Below are 24,895 nucleotides of genomic sequence, written 5' to 3'. Positions count from 1 at the left end.
CCTTTCGGAATTCAGTCCGCTCCTCAACCGTTGAGCTATCGAGGCTCTAATTGGTTTTCCAAATTCAGTAAATAACGCAGAAATTGGAAGAAAAAATTCAATTTAAAAAATTAGCAAACATGATTATTCATTCAATAACTATTATGTCCTTTTACATCAAAAATGGCGGCGTTAATCGTTGTCTCTCAGTTACACACTTTACCTGTATATGACGTGTAAGTGAGACGGATGATTAGCACAGCTTCGTTTCGATTCGTTTCTTTATTGGCACGAGTTTAAGTAACATTGCTCCAGCCTCTATGTCCCGAAAAATGAAAGTACTATTTCAAATCATCTGAGATGAGATGTAGGCAAAGCAAGCGTAAAATCTGTGCCGAAATAATTCAATAATATTCTAAATACCTGGTACAGACATAGGACCCATTCCCATAGACTGCATTCCTGCGATACCCATTCCACTCGCTCCCATCATTGGTGAGTTGACACTGTTGGCGATATAAAAGGAAACAACGACGATATAAAACCAATACTAAAATTATTCAATTATAAAAAATATATAAATAATATTTAAAGAAAACAATATTTCTGACAATAAAGCCTATGTTAGGCTTTAGATAAAAACTATCAGAAATTGTCAATAATAGATTATAATACAAACCTATGCGACGTTTCTCCAGGATCTTTGGGACTGTCTGGTGCATCCATTGAATTTTGTTGGTCCTCTTTTATGTGTTGCAGCAATTTGTCTAAGTCGTCATCTATTTTCGAGTCATCCAAATCCATTCGTACATTTTCCTGTCACAAAAATAGTTATATCTAGAGTTTGTGCAAGTATTTGTACAAAATCAAAAACTGAATGGATCACATAGTAATGTAACACTTCAGTGTTTTGCATCATTGTCAACAAGTATTTTTGAGCCACACACATGCGCTCACGCACGTACACACGCATACACGCACACACTCAAAACCTCACTTAATGCCTACCTCCATCTTTGGCTTAAGATCGATGCCTGCGAATATATCGTCGTCCATGTTATGCGTAGTGCCGGTACTAGTGGCCGGTGGAGCCACTGTGTGAGCACTTGAGACGGAACAAGTCGGTTCCGTCGGTGAAATGAGATCTCCTGAGATAAAAAAACACAAATGTCTTCTTTATTTCCATTTCCAGATAAAGACGATAGGTACCCTGGTTGTATAGTCCTTGCAATGGGGATCCACACATTCTGACTAACTAGTTGGTTTATTTAGCATAACATGATCAAAACTCTTTCACTTTTCATGACTTAAACAATAAAACTTTATAAATAATAAATTATTTATTGCCTCAACAAGGAATACATCCAAAAATTAGGTTGAGCCACTGATGCCTAAAATAAGTTAAACACCTGTGTTATTTTCTTGTACAATAAATTTTCTAGAGAAGTATGAGATTAGTTGAACAATACATTAAAACTTGTTAGTATTATAGTAGTATATAAGTTGTCTTACCTCTAGAAATAAGTGTACACATATAGGCGTCGTGAGAGAAGACGTCTCGTCGAATCAATTCACCGAACAGATGTACCAGATTAGCGAATTGCTGTCTGTTGCCCGGCGGTGCATTCGGGCTTTCATCTGTATGCAGGCAATTGACAAAAGCTAAGAATGTTATGATTATCAAATTAAATCAAATCCCTATATAATTCTTTTTACCTAGAATGGGTGCGTCGTTGTCCAGAAATCGCAGTAGTAAATTTTGAAATATTGGCGGTCCATTGTACAGACCCGTACCAGAACTGACGGATTCTTTGTCGTCTGAGCCTAAAACAAAATCAGTAAAAAATTAATCAGCTGAAAAACATACATTTATCATGAAACATTACGAAGACAACAGGGTTTTCATTTCCCATTTCAAAATATATATCCTATGTTTCTATCTCTGTACGAAATTTCGTCAAAATCGATTAAACGGATGAGCCGTGAAAATCTAGCAGATAGACGGACAGAGGTACACTTTCGTGACTTTTCGAACTTGTATTTGATATAATAGTTGAGAAAACTTCGTAAGCGCGACTGAGGATTTGCAGCGACATATAAGTTACTTTGTCGCAGCGTGCAATGGCTGTAGAATCCTTCATATGAGTTCGAGTAGCGTCATCTAGCGTCTGTATGTGGAAACCGCCACACTCACCCTGGTGCTCATGATGCTGCTGGTGATGGTGCTGCCTCCGGTCGAGGAGCGCGGCGGCCGCCATGGCGCGGTGCTCTCCCCAGCGCGCGCCGCACACCGCCCACTCGCATAGAACACGTACTACCGCGTACGAACATGCCCATTCCTGGGTATACGAGAATCACGTAATTAGAAGATCGTCGCGTATAGTCCAACAAGTTTTTAAGGTTGTCTCTATTTGATTTTCTGGGTTGAGCATTTAAGAAAGTTCGTAACTCTATTAATGACATAAGAACTCGATAGGATAGATAACAAATTCAACACTCAGTTATTGAACTAGAATCGCCTTTGAAAGCCAAAAGTAATATATCGAGTTAAGTTCAGGTGATGATAAATTGTAAATTAATTATTGACGACGGTAGAAACAGTACCACCCTGCCTTGTAACAAGCCCTGCAAGCCTAACAAGCATTCCACGAGAAAATACTGTCTATGCATTTACTCATCTTATCTCTATAAATAACACGAGTTAGGCCAGCTGGTCTGAGAACTCATAATGACTAAATGCAATATGGCAGATGCATAAATAGGGCATGTGATAATAATGTTATCCATAAAACCATGTCATGCAAAAAAGGTGTACCAATTGGTGGCATCACCTCTGGTATAAGTTACCTGTAGTGTGAGTATTAACTTAAATCCAGTATAATAAACTCACCGGATCTTTAGGGTCCGGATTGCCTTCTTTGTTGGATGGCATGCAGTTGGCAAATACTTCCTTATACAATGTGTCCAAATTGTTATTAGGATCGACTCGATCAAAGCAATGCCTATCCAGCGCTTCTAAAACAGCTAGCACACGAGCTAAAAAAAAAAAGGTAAGTGCGAGTCGGAGTCGCATACGAAGGGTTCCGTATCATCGTACAAGATATATCTAACACTTTTATGTAGCACACTGCAAGTTAATGAAAGACTGCGCCATCTATACGTGATTTAGTAAATTAATTTTATGTGAACACATTTCTTTATTTCTGATGGAACTCAAATCAACGGTTTTCGGCTTTTTTTCTTTACTTGTGCTATAAGACCTACCTACCTGCCAAATTTCATGATTCTAGGTCAACGAGAAGGACCCTATATGTTTTCTTGACAGTAACGACAAAGTGAAAAATGGTTCCTTTTTCCTTTTTAGGTACGGAAGCCTAAAAATCGACAAATATCAGCTTCTCTTATTGCTAAAGTTCAGTGAAATCAATAAAACAAATGATTACATTTGTTGACGGCTTACCTTGTGAGCTTGTTTGCCATTTGTCTGTACACCATTTGCTTTCTGCTTTTTTGCTTCTAGCTGCTATTTCTTGTTCTGCTTCATATACCTAAAAAATTCAATTATTTAGAAAGGGTTTTAAAAAAAAAAAAAAAAAATATTAGCCATGCTAATCATGACTAAACTCCCCTTTCCCCTCCAACTAAGCGTAAAGCTTGTGCCAGGAGTGGGTACGACAATAATGCAACGGGTGGGGTTTGAACCGCCGACCTTTCGGATTTCAGTCCGCTTCTCAACCGTTGAGATATCGAGGCTCTAATGGTTAAAGCAAAAACTTCTGTTTATAATCAACAATTTAAAAATCGATTTATCTCACAGGAATGTTTATGAGTGCAATGGATGTAATGTTACTTACCACCTTCCTATGCTCTTCAGTGAGCATAGTGTCCATATGAGGCATAGGTAGAGCGGAGGGCGGCAGAGGCAGCAAGTCTAGGGGAGAACCTTGTAGGGACGACCCACAACCAGACCAAACCATGGCCGCAGGGCATTCTATACAGATAATCTGAAATAGGAATTATACTTTAGCCCAATTGCATACGTTTGTGTGATTTACAATAAAATTATACTATTTTCGAGACACATTGGCACAAAGTTGCCTATCTATCGGTGTTCCACAGGATATACTTCGGAGAATATGCCCAAGAATTTTTTGACCTGGTTCCTCCTTCACCTTTCTACCATCGTACCGCAAGGCATCGTCAAGGTCTGCATCCGTACGTAGTTGAAATTCCACGGACACGTACGAAGCGATTGGCTCCCTGGTTTCTAATCCGAACCGCTAGGATATGGAACACTCTTCAGGCATCAGTTTTCACCTCCACTTTTAATATGGGTACCTTAAAGTCAAGGGTGAATAGGCATCTTTTAGGCAAGCGCGCTACATTTTAGACTGCATCATCACTTGCCAGCAGGTCTGTATGCAGCCAAGCGCTAGTCTATAAATTAATTTAAAAAAAAACCATGATATGGGCGAGAGTTTGAAGTTGACAGATAAAGTGATGCAGCCTAACCAAATCTTGTTGATATTTTTTAAATATCTAATAAATTGAGAAAGTTAACGAAGACTATTAAATCGATTTTTACCTAACTTTTTTTGCTGTTGATGCTAAAATCATCGTATCTTTATGTGTTACATACCTGCAAAATAGTAGCCAGTTGTATAATAACATCTCTATGGAAGGAGCAGTTCAGTATTTCTCCAAAGCCAACTTGCACAGGGTTCAATGCAGCTGTTATCACAGTATTCAAATTTGGTTTTGTATCTCTTACAGGAGAAACCCTTTCTTCCTTAACTTGTATATCCATGGGCTGCTGAGGATTAGGGGTTCCTAAAGGATTTGGAGTCCCAAGGGAATGATTAGGATTAGGGGTCCCTAGTGAATGGTTAGGATTGGGAGTCCCTTGGTTTTGGTCAGCTGGAGTTGTAGATCGTTTTATTTGGGAGATGTTTGGCTTTACGTCGCCATTGCTTTCTGCTGATGGTGACATGGGTGAGGTTCCATCTGAAGAACAATACTTACTATGACAAATTGATTATGATTGTTATGATTTTTAATCCATCAAATGTCTTACACTTCGATTTAAGTTTGCGTCAAAATGGCTCACGTAAGATACGTAAGCGATTTTGACGCGAATGGTAAGTGGCGCGGCAAACAACAAACAGTTGACATCTATTGAAGTTCGCAATCATGTTCGCTTTGAACCATCTACGTTAGACGTCGCCTTATGGCTGACAAATTCAAAATGCTTTTATTAAAAATGTTCTATTATGGTTCTTCTGGTTATTCAAGGTTTCCTTCATACAATAATAATATCTCAATAGTTCAACTAATGTCTTAGTTTTTAGGTTAAGTTATTTACTTAAGTTTAAATGTTACGATACAATTAATTTATTTTCGATTTTTGTTATTGTTTAGTTCTGTTTTCTAGTTTTCTAAAATTTTAGTTTTTTGTGTATAGCTGTTCTAAGCGACACGTCCATTATGTTATTGACTGCATATGTACACACTTTTTTTTGGAGAGTGGCTAGTTTTTTTTTTTCATGGCTTTATTGTAATATTGTATTATTATTGTCATTATCTGTATTGTGTGCTTAATAAACAAAAACAAAACAAAACAAATAAATTCATACTTCCGGTACCGATATTTTATTTATTTAATTTAAGTCATCATCATCATGATCAAACCATCGCTGGCTCACTACAGAGCACGGGCCTCCTCTCACAGTGAGAAGAGTTTTGGCCATAGTCTACCGCACTTGCCAAGTGCGGATTGGTAGACTTCACACACCTTTGAGAATATTATGGAGAAGTCTCAGGCATGCAGGTTTCCTCACGATGTTTTCTTCCGCCTTTAAAGAAAGTGATATGTAATTACTTAAAAACTATATGTCCTACCTCCATTTCTATCAGTTTTAAAAACAGCAGGTTGGTTGAGCGCTCTCAAAGTTGTATCAGACAAAACTGAGCATATGGCGGCTGCTTTCTTAGCGCACGAGGTTGCGAGTCGACGGGATAGGCCTTCGCAGCAAACAAATTCACTCATATGCTGTAACGCTAGTGGCAGAAATAGTCTGAAAGAAAATGTTTACTCGTTATATGAGAGGCTGTCACAATTTTCAAATTACGTGAGGTGCGTTATAAAAGGTGCGTTCTTATGGCACCTTCAACGTGCTTCAAAAAGAAAAAGATTCCGACGAATTGAGAACCTTTTTTGAGGTAGGTTAAAAATGGCGGCCCATCACTAGGGCTGCCTTACCTTAAAAGTCCATCATCAGGTGACCTCTTGTCGAGCAATTCAATGATCCACGTAAGAAAGTCATGCCTGTCTAGAAGACCTTCGTCAAGGAGGAAACGGGACAAACGACAACAGTAATTCCACTGTCTTAATGCTTGTCGCCAGTCTGTGCTTTCCGTCGAATTTGGAGTTGAAGAACCTAACCCTGTAATTTGAAAAATGCTGTAGTGCAAAATAAGTCTAATCTTAACATGTATGACTACGCATTGCACAAAAACAGATCTTAGTCAGGTTTGGGTATTCATCCCTGGTTCTTAATCTATGACCTTCGTAAGCCACTGTTGCAAGTTCAGATTGGATTAGGCAAGCTTATTTAGTTGTAGACAAATCTCTAGGGTGGCGGGTAGCGGGTGGATGAGGAAGGCGGAGGACCGTGTTTGGTGGCGCGCTCTTGGAAAGGCCTATGTCCAGCAGTGAACGCTTACAGGCTGATGTAATGGAGTGGAAAAATCTCTTAACTAATAGGTCTATAAGGTATAATAATAGGTATAATAGGTTTTATTGCTATCGAAGTTGCCTAGTGTCAAAAAATTTACAAAATAATTGGATTTGATAGAAGTATTACCCTGACAAGAAATATAGCTTTGGGGGCCACTACTTTTGCATTTAAAAATTTTTCATTACAATAGCCCTTACTAAGTAATCTAAGTATATAGTCTTGTATAGATTCACTATACATAGTCTTGTATAGGTCCACTAGTTTTCCGCAATATGGCATGGTGTTTTATTTTCTTGTCAGGGATGAAACTAAAATAATATACCTACTCGTACATACCACTATTAGAGTTACCAGGAGAGTGCATAGAGTTTGGCACTGTCGAATTGGGGGTTGTGCCTCCTGGAGGGTTGCCTGATGAATTGTGACTAGGGGTCCCTTGCCCTACAAAGAAAATGTTAGCTAACAAAAAGTAACTTAAAACATTGTCAAAAATAATTATTTTAATGAGTGCGAATAAAGCGGAATGACTGCTAATATTATAAATGCGAAATGTATTTATTTGTTCTTCAATCAAACCGCAACGATTCGACGTGATTTTTTGCATGGATATAGCTATAGCTATTTATAATTTTTAAATTGCAATATCCATTTATAATGCATGCATCCACCATTTATAAAGACTTAGTAGGTTACTATTCATCTAGCAAAATTAAAGAATTCCTAGTCCTAGGTATTAGCTAGTCTTGCATAAATTACTTTAATGGACCTGATTAGACCAACAGACAAAATCGAACGAGTCGCATGGTGCAACTGGATTCAGGCGTTGCAAGATCATGGGGAGTGGAAGTCACTACGAGAGATAGTCTGACCAGCAGTGACGTCTATCGGTTGATAATGATGATGATGATGATGATGATGATGATGTACCTGATTGCGAAGGCGGTGTTTTGTCTGAGATGTTCCCCAGCACGGAGCTTTGGTAGTACTCAGCTAACTTTGGTATTTGGTCTTTGAGGAACTTAATGAGTGTTGTTGTCCATTCTGGAAAAATATACTTACTAACTACTATTTTTTTTTTTTTTTTTTTAATAAAAATAATTTTTACTACTATTACTATGTTCTTAGCATAAAAATGTGTTAGGTTCCAAGATTCTTAGGCTTGAGCCAAACGAGAGTAATTTTTTGAGTCGCGTAATTTACGCTGCATATTAGTTAATGAAAAAATGGACATAGATTACGAGACTCACAACCAAAGAAATTACACTCGTTTGACTGAAGCCATAAAAAACAAACAGCAGCATTCAAATTATTTTTCTTATATATTAATACTTAATTATTATTACTTATTATAAACAAAGTCACTGCATAAAGATTGTCTATCTAATAAATAATATCTAATCGCAGAAACTACTGTATGGATTTTTATATGAATTTTTCACAAAATTAAGTTTTCACAAATGGATAGGCAAAGTTTTCAACAAATTGTATTTGTAAATGTATCTAGATAAAAAAAAATAAACTTGAAGTGCCAGTTTGTAATGTCAAAATAACAGCTTTTTACTGAATGAATACAGTACTTATAACAAAAACAGTGTTAATAATTTTTGTTTGCTGTTTATTCCAGCTTATCTCCCAAGCAGCTGGACCAATTTTGACAGCACTTCCACTGGCAGATAGCCTATATCTATCCCTCTCTCTTCTAAGATCATAGAAGCCAACTGTGACTCCCGCAGTCATAGAGGATAGGTCATGTGACTTAGTGAGCCCTGTCTGCTAATGCCTACACTAGTTTTAAGCCCGTGTACACAACTGATAGAAACATACCAGTAGTAGGATCTGAAAGCTGCCTCTTCTTAATCTTGGCCTCAGACACAGCCACAGTGTAGGCAGAGCTAAGCTTGATGAACCAAGCAGCTCGCGGCATCGCCACCTGATACTCGGTCAACGTTATGAATATCTCTTCCTTTTTATTAAAATTTGGTGCCTTCTTTGCAAGCTGGGATAGTGGTTTGCTACCTAAAAAGTAACATAATTTTATAAGCAATATTACAATAGATGCCACAATATTAAATGAATATATACTTTTTAATTTTTACACTTAAATGCAAGTGTATCTGTTAAGTTTCAATGACAGGCAAACAGACAGACAGACAAACTTTCGCATTCATAATATTAGTATGTATAGTATGGAGGGTAGTGTTATAAATATGCAAGTTTGGATCTTTGTTACTCCTTTATGCCCCGATAACTGCACTGATTTGGCTGGAAATTCAAAATGCAGATAACCAGAGAGTGACTAGCAGTCAGCAACATGTTCACTTATTGCTGCCACCATTCGCTGCCGCTCACCCTAATTCTCTGACTTGAGCCTAATCATTGCATCAAATTATGTTGTGCGACTTCAGTCCACACACTTCTGCCCCCAGTACAATACAGTCATATGATCATGGCTTTTGGTAATAAGGCTTACCTGCTAAGTCTTTGAACCAAGCTTCAATTTGAGGTTTAGTTCTTGCAGTGGCAGGCCAGAAGTTATCCTTTGGGTTTACCTGTTGCCTTTTCCTACCACAATCAGGTAATGTGTTCAATTCTTCCTTTTTAGACAGTATACCAGAGAAGAATTGGCCAATCTAAAAATGTAAAAGTGGAGAATGTGAAAATGAGATTTTAATTATTTATTAGCCCTTGCCCATATCCTCATGTTTGATTGATTTAACTCAACTGTAAGACTTTATCTTCAATTTGTTGGTTATAGGCCCATCGAATACAAATTTTAACTTATTTCCAAGCAACACAGCCTAAAACTGTGCTAAAGAGTCTAAAGTTTGTAAGTTTGATCAACTGAATACAACTCTGAAGTAATTTTCAAGCAAAACAGAAGAAAACTGTGTTAAAATAGAACCCTAACTTCTTGATTTCGATCAATATGGTATGATTAAAGCAAAGTTTTAAAAACTTTCTTTCAATTTTATGCTTTTACTTGCTCAATTATGTCTTACTTATGCTTTACATACTATACTTACTGTGGTAAGAGTAAACTTGCTGAGTGCTAAGTAGGCCTACCTATATTTGGAAAGGAAAGAGAGAACACGCATTCGAGGAAGGAAACTGAGGATGAGACCCCGGGGTTCTTAATTCTAAAATGGTTTGGTGATAGATCAAACCTACTCACCTTAGATGTTGAATAATTACAATTCCGAGCTGTGCCAAATTCATCGCTGGACTGTGGTGTTGTTGTGAAGCCGTGTTTAACATTAGCGGACGTGAGTTCGTCCTCTTTCTGGCGAGCTTCTTGAGGGTACACGTCAGGGGGCCCCAGTCTAGGCCGTTTTAACGGCCGCTTCTCGTACATAATCCCCATCGTATCAGTCAACGGGGACTTGTCTGTGCCAATCACAATTATTATTTTATATTTCCCTTTGAAAACCATTCCATAAACTGGTTCCATAGGAACACATCACAATTCACAACTTGCATTGTTAATTCCAGCACTTACCTTTCATTTAAAATATATAATATACCTTTTTTAACATCTTAATGGTTAAGGTATTAACGTTCACTTCAATATTAGGTATTTAAATAATTATGACGAAAATGAATAAAAATGAAAACAAATATCAAAATTAATAGGTAATAATTGGTAATAATAATACTGACATTATATAGGTGTATATGATACGATAGGTATTTCGTGGTCTGTGATAGGTACTGTCACCAAAGAGTATGTAATGGTCTGTAACTGTCACAGACACGTAGTGTTTATATACTCTTTGGTCACAGATATAGAGGATACTAATTAGTAATTACTGCGTAGGACTTCGTCTGTGTTGGTGTTAGCTGGCGGGCGTGCTCTGCCTTTTTGGAGTGTGTTTTTTTTTGTTAAAACTGACTGGAAAGCGCTCTAAGAGGGTGCCGTGCATATGTCGGCGAGCGCCGGCACAGACGGGGTCCATACTTGTATAGTTTAGCTAACTTGTTACAAATAACTACAAACTTGACATTGGCTAATCATTGTAAAAGCCAGACGAGAGAGAGAAAAAAAAAACGCCTTTTTATGGTTTCTAAATAAATAAAACTTATTTTTCAAATTTTTTCGCTAAGCTCTTGTATTTGTATTTTGTAATTTTAGTGTTACTGTGCCATTTAGGGCTGCGTTTTTTACTGTGATGCCACCTAAATCATCAGACAAAGGAAAATCAAAAAGTGCCGCTGGAGGAAAATCAGCTGGTGAAACGAAAGGTTAGGATTAGAACCACTGATCTTCCACTCTTGTGTTAGTAGAAATCAGTGATTAGAACCTTTTACCTTGCTTTAAACAGTATTATTACGATTTTAACTCTGATCCACTTGGGTTCTTACTTCTCATATGAAAATGTTTTTTGAATTTAGAAACTGCAGCAAAGGAGAAAAAAGGCGGGACAGCTGTCAAAGTTAGACACATATTGTGCGAAAAACAATCCAAGTGCTTAGAAGCTTTGGAGAAATTGAAAGCAGGTCAAAAATTCCCTGATGTAGCGGCTGCTTACAGTGAAGACAAGGCGAGGCAAGGCGGGGACCTCGGCTGGATGACTCGTGGGTCGATGGTCGGCCCCTTCCAGGATGCTGCATTTGCCTTGCCTATATCATCAGTCACGAACCCAAAATACACAGATCCTCCCATCAAAACCAAGTTTGGATATCATATAATAATGGTTGAAGGGAAAAAATGAAGGAAATGTTTGAATTTGAATACTTCTGGGCGATACTTTTGTTATTTATCATGGAAAGAATATGCTGCTTGCAAGAGCAATTTGACAAGGACTTTACAGATCTACCGGACCCTCACCAATCCAATGATTCATTTGATATAACCATAGATGAATTAGCAAACAGAGAGTAAGTGGGAGTAATTAATAAACCATTATTCAAGAGAAGTGAATTGTGACTATGTATTTTTAAGTTTAAGGGCCTGCACAAGCATTATTGCTCCAAGAACTACTTTATGATTATTGATTAACTTATCGACTTTCCAATTAATTGAAATAATACTGTGAGATATATAATATATGCAGACTGATATAAAGCAAAGAAGTGTTATAAATTTTGTTTGTATAAAATTCAAAGTCCTGACTGACTGCCTGATTGACTTGTATTATCAACACATAGCCCAAACCGCTAGGGTTTGATACATGACATTTTTACAGTAGGTTCCTTTTGTAACAGCATCCACTAAGAAAGGATTTTTGGAAGTTCAACCTCTAAAAGGGTGTTGGCCCCCTTGTCTTTGTTTGTTTTAATCAGTCATTAAATGTATCCAAAGAGGATCTCACAGAATTTGCAGTTGTATCTGTGCTGGCCCTTTATAAGATATTTTGTGCACCAGTCTTTATTAGTTTTAATGGACCAATGAAATATTGTTGCAGTTTTGGACTGAAGTTGAGTTTCCTACGCCTGTACCGTTTGATGCAAATTACCATGCTATTGTCACTTGTATATTTTTGCAATATTTGCCTCTGGTTTGTCATGGTCAAGAAAGTTCCGTCCAGAAGGTATAAACTTAAAATAGGTTTATAATTTATACTGCGAGAGAGGTTTTTTTGTTTCCAGAAATAAAGCATTTGTACTGTTTATATGCATATTATTTAAATTATACTAATCTTTAAATATTATTTCTGGATTGATAAAAGTATAGTAATCTCTGGTAGTCTTTAAAAATTGAGATTTGAGAGTAACTACTGGAGATAGTCTATATACTTTATAAAGAGGAAAGGTTTGTTTATTTGTTTGTAGTTTGTTGTTTTTTGAACTACTGAACCAATTTTAATAATTCTTTTACCATTAGAATACTACTTTATCCAGAAGTAAAGCGGATAAATTACATGCTTAAAGCGGATGAAATCGCGGGCTAAAGCTAGTGTTAAATAAAACATTAAATAATTTTATTAGCAGTCTTTATTGACATAAATAATGTAGGGTACATCTTATTTAAATATTCTCCATTATTGATATTCTTGGTCGACTACCATTTATATAAATTAATTCAATAAATATGATATTTTGAGGTAAAACTTATATCTAAGACTGATAAAACTGATATTTCGTCTGAGCCACTTAGTCTTTTTTGATAGCAATACTTAATCCTTATTTTTTTGCAAAACCACTAAGACGAAACCCAAACATTGCTTCTATTTGGCAAATCCAATGATTGATGAAGGCTCAAAATAAAAAATTGGATAGAATAACAATAAAATCATTAGTTTTGATTCATTTTACAGGTATTTTGTTATAAAAACTTGTATTAAAACTTTTTAGCTGCTCTATTAAAAAATACATGATTGAATAATTTACACTAGACATGATGTCTTAATTATTTAAATAAATTAATTATTATCATTATAATTTAAACTCGCAGATTAGGGTTGGTGTATCGGACGTATTTTAGAAGCGCGTCGTTTTCTTCACAGACGAAAGGCTTGCGATGGTGGCAGGCAACGTCATGCCAATGTACCCCGTCGTTGTAGAAATTGTTTAGAATCGCTACACAATGTTCCGCTGCACCTCCTTGGATCAGCTCCTAGAAATAAATAAAAGCTTCGTTAACCTTCTGTAATTTAGAGACATACTCGTAATTTAATGTGGTATGTCCTCCAAACTAGTCTAAACCGATTGGTGATCTTAAGAAGTTAGCGGGAAGTGGGTGGATGAAAAGGCGAAGGACCGTATGTGGTGTCACGCTCACACGAAGGCCTATTTCCAGGTTATATGGAGTGGCTCGAGGGCTACGTGGTCGTTATCATTAGTCATGTTAACCAAGCAAATTCCGCACTTTGTGGTCCTATTGATAACGAAGGCGATTAGATAATGAGGGATGAATAGAAACAAGCTTTACTCAGCTTGAGAAGAATTATGCAATAAAGGCCTTGGCTGCGTATTTGAGTAACCATTGTGAGATCATGACGAAAAGCGGATGCAGTTCTTCCGGATAACCGCAAAGTTAACGCTGATCACTTACAAGTTTCTGACAACAAACTGCAAGATAATACGGAAACATTTCTAAATTATTACAGTAGGTACGCTGCGCCAAACTCATAACATAATTGAATAGCAACAAGTTTAGTTGTGACACCGCATAGGTATTCGACTGTGATTGTTAACTGTTAAGCAACGTTCGTTCACCCATGTCATCAACTGGATGGGTGACTGTTCGTTTCCTCCGTGCCTCGCAAAAATTTCGCCTCGATGAATTTTTCTAACACCATTACAAAGTGATGCCTAAACGATGGGTTTACGTCAGTTGTATCGAATACCTAAGTACCTACGTGAAAGCAGTAAGTAGGTACATCATCAATTCATCACTATCTATAATATCAATGCAATGTGTGTATGTTTGTTGGTGTGTCCTTCAATCACGTCGCAACGAAGTAATGGATCGACGTGGTTTATTGCATGGTTTACTAAAGACTCTGAGACTGACATAGGCTCCTTTATTCCGGAAAATCAAAGAATTCCCACGGGATTTTTAAAAACAAATCCATGCAGACGAAGTCGCGGGCATCAGCTCATACAATATATTGGATAGGACGTAGGTAATAGGTATACTATATCACCCCGACGACGTCGGACGTTAAGGCTGACGCACACTGCATACCGATGAGCTTTTGCCGGTTTGGAGAAAGTGGGTTGTAGGCATGCGGGTACGCCCTTCGGTGATTATTTCGCGCGCCCATAAATATTCACGTCGGCTTTCGTTTTCATTGTGTGTTATTTGCGGATTTAACGAGTTTATGACAAATATTACTTAACAAGTTGACGCCTGCTTTTCTGTTGCGTCACATGTAGCTAATGTGAAGTAATATTGGAACAAGGTTTGTTTTGCTTGTTTCAAAGAAGGATGTAAGGATACCTACTCAGTACTCAGTCACAAAGCCTTTTTATTAACCCCCGACCCAAAAAGAGGGGTGTTATAAGTTTGACGTGTGTATCTGTGTATCTGTGTGTCTGTGTATCTGTCTGTGGCATCGTAGCGCCTAAACGAATGAACCGATTTTAATTTAGTTTTTTTTGTTTGAAAGGTGGCTTGATCGAGAGTGTTCTTAGCTATAATCTAAAAAAATTGGTTCAGCCGTTTAAGAGTTATCAGCTCTTTTCTAGTTTTCTTGTAGAAAAGGAGGTTAGATAACCGTTAGGTTCATAATATTATGTCAATAGACAAATGTCAAGCTGTCAAGATGGACGTTGCCTAAATACATAATTATTTATTTCAAAATAATGTTTTGGAAAACTCAAATACTTTGGATCGTCGGGGGTGTTATAAATTTTTAATTTACACTTGTACATCTATCAGATCACAACGCATAGGTAGCTAAGTACATGATAATTATAATTACACCTAGCCGTCTCCGATTTTCAAGTTGTCTAAGAAGTCGGCACGCAAGCGTCAAAGTGCCACGACAGATTAATGTGCAGAATGTAGGTACTATGTCAGGATACAGACGAACTGCATTTGACAACATTTGACTGATACAGACAACTTTCAGTCCGTCTTTATATACCCAATGAGTAATAAGTCCAATTGCCTTCGTCGTGTCAGGACTCACGACATACAGTACTGGGCATACCAATCCTGAAGTTAGTAAAGTCGCGATCGGACCTATTGGTAGAGAATAAGTAGGTATAAAACGTACCCTATTGTCAGGCTGTGGTTTGCCAATACCGCCGCCTTCTGACCAGTCGTTTTGCTGTCTATTGGTGGTGGGAGCCAGCTTCTGCAGTTCGGCAGTCCAGAACCAGCCGTTGATTTCGTTCGGTAGCAGATCAGGTCTGTTGCAGCCCTTGAAGTCGCAGAGACGACCCGATGTCCAGATGTATTTTACCTACAACAATATAGATAAAACGTACGTTCAAATGAGTCAAATATCAATTTAGTTAAACTCACTTCATAGAAATTATTAATCTTAAATCATTTCTAAAAATTCAGATTAGTTTTTAATAATAACCCAACAATTAACTAGCCTTTAATTAAAAAAACCGGCTAAAGTGCGAGTTGTACTCGCACACAAAGAGTTCCGTACAAGAAATAACATATTTTTTTGTAATGTAACCACTAACCAAAAATTCACGGTTTTGTGTTTTTTTTTCTAACATTTCCTTAATTTTTTCTCAAAGTGAATCGCGATAAAGAAATGTGAAGTTACCTGCCTATCAAAACTAGGTTTCTACGTCGCGCTGTGAGAAAAAACCATTCAATACTTGCGACAAGTGAAACGTAAGAAAGTAAAATTCACTATTGTTCAATAACTACCCACCTTGCATGACAATACAGTAAACTCTGTTAAATTCAAAACATGTTCCATACAAATAGAAAATTTGTAACATTACGGATAACAGGCACGTCGAATTCTATAAAATTTGGACTGTGTTGCATTTTGCTTTCTATTCCTACTTTTAGTATTTAAAAATTCATTGCACCTATGCGGGTATTTAGCAAGCAAACGCGTATTTTAGGTGAATAATCGGATATATTCCGATATACTCGTACGTTTACCTGCTAACGGTTGGCTAATCTTAGGTAGGAAAGTAACTAGAGATTTCCAGAGTAAATCGTTATACTTTAGGTTCTATAATATGACTGAGAATGAAAGCGGTGATATCCTAGATGCTAAGATGTCGGCCTTTTTTTCGGGGGGTCGGAGGTTCGATCCCGGGCACGCACCTTTAACTTTTCGGAGTTCATTGCGTATTAAGCTATTAAATATCCAAAAATCGTGAGAAAAGATGTATGTCTGAGAGTTCTCCATGACTGTGAAATCTGCCAATCTGTACTGGGCCAGCGTGGCAGACTATGGCCTAAACCTTTCTCATTCTGAGAAGAGACCCTGGCTGAGTAATGGTCCAGCAATGAGTTGATGAGAATGGAAGGTTCACCACTAGGTACCTACCTAACTACTGTGAATCTCAAACAATAGTTTGTGCCTACCTAAATCCTAAATACAGAGCGTGCTAAAAAATCTTGACAGGTCAAGGGTAGAGCTACATTGTTAAGGAGTTTAACCTTCCATCTATTGCCTGCTTAAGTAGGTAGTTTAACATTTGTAAAGCGAAGTAATTAGGTATTCGTGTGTAATACTTTTTTTTTGTAAGTAACAGTGTTGTGCCTATTCCCTACTTCAATTAGTTTTGTGATATTTTTGCAACTCTTACCCAACTGTCCGGCGCAAAATAGTTGTGACCAATACAATGCTTTAGTTCTTATTTTCAGGTTGTGACCGTGACGTTAATTTTAACAGCAAAGACATCTCCTACGTAAGTATAATACTGTCACAGTCATCGCAAAATTCTAGTTTTATGGTTGTGCGTCAAAGATTTATCTTACCTATGATACCTACCAATTTTATTTAATTAATTATAATCGTTAACAGCTCAACTTCATGTAACTACTTACACGTTAAACTATCTTCGAATACATATTTTTTTTTTAAGTTTTGTGAGCTAGAATACCTAATTATTATCTTATCCACCAAAAGGTACTACTTGGGTTGATAGTTGATACCTTCTCACACTAATGGCTAAAATGTGTAATATATACCTACACCAATCAACAAGATAACAAGATTAGGTACATACCTACCTGCCATAAATTGGTCGAAAGATTTTTCTCAATGGTTCATAGTAAGAGTCTTACCTTATCTTGCACAATACGCGCTTTCACCCACTCATTCTCGTCGCTGGTCTCCAAGGAGACGAGGTCCATGCAGCGCTGACGACAGTAGTTCCTTGCGCTGAGCCAATCTTCCTCTACACCGCGCAACGCTGGGTCCCGCCATGAGAAGAAGTAGCCCTTATCTGATAAAGAAAATATATTTAATTAAAAAAATAAAGAAATATCTATCAGGTTTTTTGATGGAATGTTTCGTTGCATTTTGTACCTTCACAGAAATGGATATAATAATATAATAGGTAATATATAATATAATAGGTCATATACAAGTGGAAATCTTGTGCCATACAAAATAATAGAGTTCGGTGATTTTTTTACAGTTTTCAAACATCTAGGTAGTCTAGTCTAGGAGCTTGAGATTTTATCGCAAATTCTCTAGGTAATTAAGTATTGTTTATTATACATTTTGTATTTTATTTTCTAGTGTCGTAAACTTCCAAAACAAAATCACACTTTCTTGAGTTTTGCGAGAAATAAACCCTAAGTAATTAAACCATGTAGGCACCTGGCATGATCGACGCTATTGTATTTGTATTGTCGCTTGAGAACACCTGTCGAAAGAAAAGTTACTTTCTTATTGAAAGAAAACAATTGCTATTGTTTGATTAAACCCAATTATGTATTTAATTTGATGTAAAAAGTAATTTCTTATGATAAAAGTAGAACGAGAGTAAAGTTTTTCTCGTTATAATAAAAGTAAAAAGTGAAGGAAAAATACTTAAAAGAAATATGTAGCTCAAAAAAAGTTGCCGCCCGAACAGGGACTTGAACCCTGGACCCTTGGATTAAAAGTCCAATGCTCTACCGACTGAGCTATCCGGGCTCTGATAGGTTTCTTAAAATTTTAATATAGGTCATATTATATTAAAATAGGTCATATTATGGAACTTATTTCATAGTGTTACAAACTAAGAATACACTTTTATTTTTACACGGGAATTAGCATAAAAGTTTTATTATTTTGTTTTATTTTGAAGAACTAATGTAATGCGAGCCTTATCGCTATAAGTTCTCAAAGTCCCGTTGAGGTACACAACTGGTTTGTCGCCTTTGAGTTAGGCTGTAGATACATACTCTTATCGTACATCCGGGAGAGAATCGTGATAAGCGTTCGGTTTTCCTAGAAAAATACTGTTATCTTGAGTTTTTAGGATGAACAGAATTTTGTAAGTATTCCTACATCATTATTCACAGTCTCTTCTATAAAGTGATTCATTTACCAACTTACGGTACACTGAAGACTCAAGTCTTCTAGCAGAATTTGAGACTGAAATTACATCTCTTTTAAACAGGATAGAACAAATAAGCGAAGAAAATAGCGAGCCTTTGATAAAGGACAGGTCCCTAACAAAGGCGGATTGGAATGGTTAGGCTCAGAAGTGGTACATGTCAGCTGCATAGAGGGATATGGAGGATATCCCCGTTATTTATGTGGCCGAGACATGGAAAATAAAAGGTCATCGACGCTTGCAATATATTATGTGGTGCTCGAGAAGAATGCTCCGAATCCCGCGGATAGCGCACCTCAACGCATCGTTACTAAAAAAAAAAAAAGATTTGAGAACCTCCTCCTTTTTTGGAAGTCGGTTAAAAATAGCTAAAAATAACGAAAATCATCTTCCTCCAGAGGATCTGCGATATTTTGTTCACTTAACTAGAAGAGAGGGGCACAACCTTCAAAAGATTGTGATTACTTGCAAAGTTGACGGAAAGAGACCTAGTCAGGGAGATGAATGTAGCTCAATACGTTAGTCGGATCAAGCCCGCAGCATATAGTAAGATTCACAAAAGTTGCATGTCGCAATGAATTGGGGCAACATTGTTCACAAAAGCATCCTTGGTGGAAGGGGTCATACCCTCAGTAGCCGGGCGGAACACGACGCGAAGAGAGAGACAGAAAATTGTGGGCATCTTCGACTGGCAATAAAAACTCCCGCTCAGCCAGTTCCGCGTTTAATTGTTAGCTTTGATTTGGTGTTAATTTTACGATTAATAGCAGTTAACACATAAGTAATTATTCATCATCATAGGTATTTGAATGAGTGAATAGAGATTTTTTATATTGATTAAAGTTTTTGCGTGCGTAATTTAACGTAACAAAACCTTGATGTCGTAATTAACACCAGCTGTTTTTTGTGTTGGGTTTTTTCTAGGTGGGTACCTCTATCTACCTATGTGACGCTAGATTTTATGTGAGATAGATAGAATAAGCTACATCGATTTTTTTCTATTGAATAAAATAAAGCGAATGAAATTGATACGCTATATAATTTACGAAAGATATTTGATTTGTTTTTAGGGTTGTGTACTCAAATGGTAAAAACAGAGCCCTATTACTGTCTTTTTGCTGTCTGCGCGTTTGTCTGTCTGTTTGTCTGCCCGCGTATCACCAGCTGTATCTACCTCGTAGACGAAAATAGAACCTAAAATTTTGCAATCGAATATTGAATTAGAAATTCAAATAAAATTATTTTTCAAGGGAGCTCCCATGACAAAGGGGCCGCAAATAAACACGAAAAATAAATCACGTCGATCCCTTGCTCCGTTGCGGCGTGATTGGAAGACAAACAAACATAATATCCTTGCACGTACTTTCGCATTTATGATATGGGTAGTGAAGTACTTACTGTCAGCAAATCTCTCGTGTATAACCCTCTGTACACACTGCGTAGGGACTGGAGGTTCCAGGATGCGACCGTTTGGGAACTGTGCGTGTGCCACCGCTAGCACCGATAGTAAAAGTAGTTGTTTCATTGTCTGCAACAATTCATATACAAAAAAATTAAAAACTTAGGATACATTTTGTTTTCAAAATCGTCATGTTGTCCGATGTTTTGGTATGACCTGAAGAAGGTAGCGGGGAGCGGGTGGATGATGAAGGCGGAAGACCGTGTTTGGTGGCGCGCTCTTGGAAAGGCCTATGTCCAGCTGTGGACGCTTACAGGCTGATGGAATATTTTGTTTTACTTAAAAGATCTACGAATTTCGTCTGGCGGGAGGCTTTGGCCGTGGCTACTTACCACCCCACCGGCAAAGCCGTGCCACCAAGTGATTAATCGTTCCGGTAGATACCGTGTAGAAGGTGAGATTGCCGTCAAGGGCTAATGATAAAAAAAGCACGCCACCGTGCCATAATACTCAATGGACATATACTTAGCTGGACGCGAAGCGAAGCTGATTCCTCCAGGTAGTTCCATGTGTAAACTGACAAAATCACTAGCTAATATTTTCTTGTTCTATGTATCTCTATCTAAAAAAAACCTAATCGGTAGGTAAGTACTTCTACTATTATTACTAAGTAGTAAGTATTTATTGTTATTTTAATCGAAGTAGGTTGTAATTATATTTATTACTTGATTTAAAATAACTCCGAAAATCTATTTATAGAAATCGATATAGGTACTTAATAAAAAATATTGATTTTAAGTCGTGTAAGTTAGCTTCATATAAAAGACTTCAACGAGTTTCAAAATTGAAGTAGGTATCACTAGACTATTCCCATAAAAATCGAGCGTTCAATAAACTTTTCTCTTTCGAACTAATTGATACTTAGTTAAAAGTATGATTAACTTAATTTGATAAGGCATATTTTATTGTTTTTATTACTTAATAAAATTAAAACGTAGTCAGAGTTCATTGATCCTTGAATTTATAGTTTTTTAAAAACGTAAACGCAAAGGAGGGTTTTCTTTAATAATAGATATACCTAATATTTAAACATTTGATTTAAAAATAAGTTTATATAAAAATATAATTACAGTTCTCTACTATTTCTCTCTACCTAACTCTATGACTTGACTTTATTATTTTAAAAATGCTTTGTACAAATGTAGGCATTTGTGTCACAACCTAAGGTACCTAGAAAGTTGTTTACAAACACTTTTTACTGCATCTTACAATGAGTTGCGTAATCCTACCAGAAGTCTGGAATTCGGACCGGTTTAGGGGCGTAGAAAGCGACCTTGTCCCCAAGATGGTTCGTTCCACTCCTAGCAACTCATGTATTTAATACTAGATGATGCCCGCAGCTTCACCCGCGTGGATTAGTCATATGCCCTGCAGCATCAGGATTGAGGACATGGAATCCAAATTGTATAAGAACAATGTCGCAAAGTTTCCTTAACGATTAAAAAAAAATACTCAAATCGGTTCAGAAATCTCGGGGATATCAGTGTACACTGAACGTAGGTAGAAAAACACAACTCCATTTTTCAAAGTCAGTTAAAAAAGTAGCTATGTTACTCCTTGGTTAATCCTCTACTTGTCTGTGAAATTCCCATTAAAATAGGTTTAGCCATTCCAAAGATTAGCCCATTCAAACAGACACGACACTTCAAATTTATTTATTAGTAATAAAAATAATAATAATAGTATAGATAAGTACCTAGCCGCCGTTTATTGTTTTCCTTCTTAATATATCTAGCCTACCTAGTAAGAGATTTTAGTTATGAAAAATATTTTAATTATTACAACTTTATTGCCGCAACTTGCCTAATCCTCATGGAGTATCATTTTCATGTGAGACTAAGCTATTTTCCTGCAGAAAAATCTAGGCTCTAGTCTCTCTCTAAAATGCAAGTTGTACAACCAAACTTTCATTAGTTCCACCGTCAAAATTAGGTAACAAACAGAGAGACACACGCATTTTAAATGATTTTAGGACTAGGTAGGTATTACAAGCAGTGTAACTCTTTGGTTTTAGGATAGGTCGTACGATAAATGTTTCGTTTAGGCACGTCTAATTTGTTTGCTGTTGTATTGATTGATAAATTGAAGGAACCGGCCGATGTTTAATTACTTTATCATGTTAATATTACAATTATTGAAGTGTGTATGTTCCTACTTATTTTTAAACAAATTGCTTATTTTTACCTATTTGCAGTAGTAAGTAGCCTACCTATTGTAAAAATTTTGTCATGCTCATGCCAGTGAAACTTTAATAAGGTAAAAAGGTATGCACGAAGAATATCTAATAGAAAACTAAGTATACTGTATCCGTAAAACTTAATTTGATGATAAAGGGTTAAATATCTGTTGATATTAATTCAATCTATCCTAGCCTTCCTAGGCTTACAAAAAAGGCTGATTTAAATTCCCAATGCATCCACTTGACTATAGTTTTAACAATAGTTAAATGATTGGTGAAACACCATGTAGATCTATAATATATACCTAATTAAAACTGGAAGCTTTGTATGTTTGCCAAGCGTTTCAAACTTTGTACAAGTGTTGTTGGGACTTGCGGGAAGGTTTATGAGATAATACCATCAACGTACACGGTGGCGCGCGAGTCATTCATACAAAGATGCATTGCAACGCATTCCGATCATTAAGTAGGTAGACAGGTGCATATAGCTAGTCGATAATCCTTGTTAGGTTTAGATAATAAATAAATAAAGAGGAGTCTGTTTGTTTGTTTGTAATTGATAAACCATGAAACTACTACACGATTTTAATAATTCTTTAACTATTACATAGCCAGTTTATTAAGAATTAGCATAGACTATTTTACATATAATGTATAGGTATAGTGTACCTACTTATATCAAATTTTACCACAACGAAGCTTTATAAATATGCAATATAGATTTCTGATATTTAAATTTCTACTTTCTTATAGTTAGAATTTACGACTAGTGATCACTATTAAATAATAAATAATTAATTCTAGAAAGCTATTTTTGTATCACAACAAAATAATATTATTTGATTATCAACTTAATAATTTACAAGTGCTATTAATTACAGTTAAAAATATTTCACGAACTTATGGAAGAAAATTTTGGATTAGTTATTTATTAAATTAAATAGATACGTAAACGTCTCTTGATTAAGTTTAAAGTGCGAAGCACAATTTTAAAGTAAAAGACTTCAACGTCATTCTTCAGACTTTATAATTTATTTATATTTTAAGTTGATTCCCTGGTCCCTATTTGTTTTAAATTAAAAAAAAATAAGTATGTACTCACGTTCTGATGTGTTTGACTTCTCGTCTGTCACTAACTGATGCGCCGGCGCATCGCAGCGTTTTATATGGGGGAAACGTGCGTCCGGATCTCGGAGGCATCTTATCCTGGAGGGTGATTATTGATATGACTAGATTATTTTTGTGATTTGCATACTTAGTTTATGACGTCACATTATTTATAAATAAAAAAAATTGTTATCATAATCTTCTATAGCCTTTACACCAGTCTCCTTTCCAAGTGAGAAGAGCTTAGCCTATAGTCCACCACACTCATTCTGAGACCTGTGCTCAGTAGTAGGCCAGCGATGGGTTGATATTGATGATTATAGCATTTATGGAGATAAGATCCATACTAATATTATAAATGCGAAAGTGTGTCTGTCTGTCTGTCTGCTACCTTTTCACGGTTCGACAGTTTAACCGATTCTGACGAAATTTGGTACAGGGTTAGCTTATATCCCGGGGACGGAGATATGCTACTTTTTATCCCGGATAATCAAAGAGTTCCCACGGGATTCCTAAAAACCCATCTGCTTAACCGATTTGTATGTTTGGTACCGACGTAGCTTGCGTCCCTGTAAATGACATAGGTAACTTTTTATTCCGGAAAATCAAACAGTTCCCACGGGATCTTTCAAACCTAGATCCATGCGGACGAAGTCGCGGGCATCCTCTAGTAAACTATAAGTAGATAACTTTTGTTGACGACGTTTTGGTACGAATTTTCTCGATGAGAACATTTTTTTGTAACTTTCAGTTTTTTTTGCACCCTACATTTTTTGAAAATCATTTTTAAGTACCTACATACTGTTTAATTAGAGCCACTTCCGAGATTTCCGAGAACGTAATCTCTCATGTATAAATGTACCTACCTATAACTACAAACAATGTCTTCCTCTTTATCTCTCCACACAGGCAAATAGATCCTGCTTACCTAAATATTTGTGTAGAAATATTGATGTGGCCTCTTTTATATATTTTTTGCATTGTCCATTCATTAAGAACAAAAATAACATTGTTTCGAGTTTTACGTGTTTAAAATATTGTCAACTGTTACACACGTTGGAAATTGGAATAAGGTTAGTCATGGTGAAATTTTGTTTGCAAAACGATATAAGGCGAAAACGACTAGTCTGTAGAATTTGGGTGGTAGTCGGAAGAGACAATGCCATGTAGGTCTAAAGACATAATTCTTTACATAAGTGGTTATAACTTATGCGTCATCATGATCATCATCATCATTATTATCAACTGATAGAGATTCACAGCTGGACATAGGTCTCTGTACATGCTACGGTCTTGCGCCGCTCCTGAATCTAGGTTCCCTGTGATTCGTTTGTGCCTGTTCCTGCGAGTGGGTAGTGGCGTGCAGCTCATAGAGGTATAAAAGTACTGCCTACCCTAGTTTTAATAAATCAACACTTAATTTCCATTATAACCTGCCAGAAAATAAGTTCATACCTTTATGCTTACCCTGGCTATAAACCCTGTGCAGTGTGCACGCCACTGCGAGTG

The 24,895-nt window shown here is 36.7% G+C and overlaps 3 protein-coding genes, 1 long non-coding RNA gene and 1 other non-coding gene across 10 annotated transcripts in view; 2 read left to right on the top strand and 3 right to left on the bottom strand.

The window, feature by feature from the left end:
* Positions 1 to 10,402, bottom strand: part of LOC123864752 (mediator of RNA polymerase II transcription subunit 12-like) — a 33,234-nt gene extending 22,832 nt beyond the window's left edge. For 3 of the 5 annotated variants that reach the window (XM_045905378.1, XM_045905379.1, XM_045905381.1), the window contains exons 1-18: positions 10,213 to 10,402; positions 9,889 to 10,100; positions 9,187 to 9,346; positions 8,541 to 8,732; positions 7,644 to 7,757; positions 7,053 to 7,157; positions 6,239 to 6,422; positions 5,878 to 6,053; positions 4,619 to 4,983; positions 3,834 to 3,983; positions 3,440 to 3,527; positions 2,870 to 3,015; positions 2,174 to 2,318; positions 1,696 to 1,803; positions 1,492 to 1,641; positions 988 to 1,127; positions 659 to 795; positions 403 to 485 (exon numbers count right to left, since the gene is read on the bottom strand). In XM_045905378.1, the coding sequence (XP_045761334.1) occupies positions 403 to 485; positions 659 to 795; positions 988 to 1,127; positions 1,492 to 1,641; positions 1,696 to 1,803; positions 2,174 to 2,318; positions 2,870 to 3,015; positions 3,440 to 3,527; positions 3,834 to 3,983; positions 4,619 to 4,983; positions 5,878 to 6,053; positions 6,239 to 6,422; positions 7,053 to 7,157; positions 7,644 to 7,757; positions 8,541 to 8,732; positions 9,187 to 9,346; positions 9,889 to 10,100; positions 10,213 to 10,219 (2,662 nt within the window). In that variant the 5' untranslated portion in view covers positions 10,220 to 10,402. The remainder of the gene's footprint in view (positions 1 to 402; positions 486 to 658; positions 796 to 987; positions 1,128 to 1,491; positions 1,642 to 1,695; positions 1,804 to 2,173; positions 2,319 to 2,869; positions 3,016 to 3,439; positions 3,528 to 3,833; positions 3,984 to 4,618; positions 4,984 to 5,877; positions 6,054 to 6,238; positions 6,423 to 7,052; positions 7,158 to 7,643; positions 7,758 to 8,540; positions 8,733 to 9,186; positions 9,347 to 9,888; positions 10,101 to 10,212) is intronic. The other 2 variants (XM_045905380.1, XM_045905382.1) reach the window with 1 other exon arrangement.
* On the top strand, positions 162 to 13,820 carry LOC123864841. Its single transcript, XR_006795851.1, has 3 exons — positions 162 to 273; positions 13,453 to 13,462; positions 13,808 to 13,820. It is a non-coding gene; the product is annotated as an uncharacterized LOC123864841 (long non-coding RNA).
* Positions 10,758 to 12,323, top strand: LOC123864826 (peptidyl-prolyl cis-trans isomerase NIMA-interacting 4). 2 transcript variants are annotated; one of them, XR_006795839.1, is made up of 3 exons: positions 10,758 to 10,955; positions 11,106 to 11,591; positions 12,119 to 12,323. XR_006795839.1 is itself a non-coding variant. In XM_045905530.1 (2 exons), the coding sequence occupies exons 1-2, from the start codon at positions 10,883 to 10,885 to the stop codon at positions 11,423 to 11,425; spliced, it is 393 nt and encodes a 130-aa protein (XP_045761486.1). In that variant the 5' UTR covers positions 10,758 to 10,882; the 3' UTR covers positions 11,426 to 12,323. The 2 variants fall into 2 exon arrangements, 1 of the variants encoding a protein (XP_045761486.1); XM_045905530.1 differs by having other exon boundaries at positions 11,106 to 12,323.
* LOC123864819 lies at positions 12,634 to 23,487 on the bottom strand. The gene is made up of 5 exons (XM_045905521.1): positions 23,382 to 23,487; positions 20,040 to 20,169; positions 17,377 to 17,537; positions 15,380 to 15,568; positions 12,634 to 13,269 (listed from the first exon to the last, which is right to left on the bottom strand). Exons 2-5 carry the CDS (start codon positions 20,164 to 20,166, stop codon positions 13,096 to 13,098), a joined length of 651 nt encoding a protein of 216 aa, XP_045761477.1. The 5' UTR covers positions 20,167 to 20,169; positions 23,382 to 23,487; the 3' UTR covers positions 12,634 to 13,095.
* Trnak-uuu lies at positions 18,163 to 18,235 on the bottom strand. The gene has a single exon. It is a non-coding gene; the product is annotated as a tRNA-Lys (tRNA).
* Positions 23,488 to 24,895: the final 1,408 nt, after the last annotated feature.

Source organism: Maniola jurtina, chromosome 4 (assembly GCF_905333055.1).
Source record: "Maniola jurtina chromosome 4, ilManJurt1.1, whole genome shotgun sequence".
NCBI lineage: Eukaryota > Metazoa > Arthropoda > Insecta > Lepidoptera > Nymphalidae > Maniola > Maniola jurtina.
Note: the sequence above shows the minus strand (reverse complement) of the source record. Positions and strands in the feature narration are given on the sequence as shown.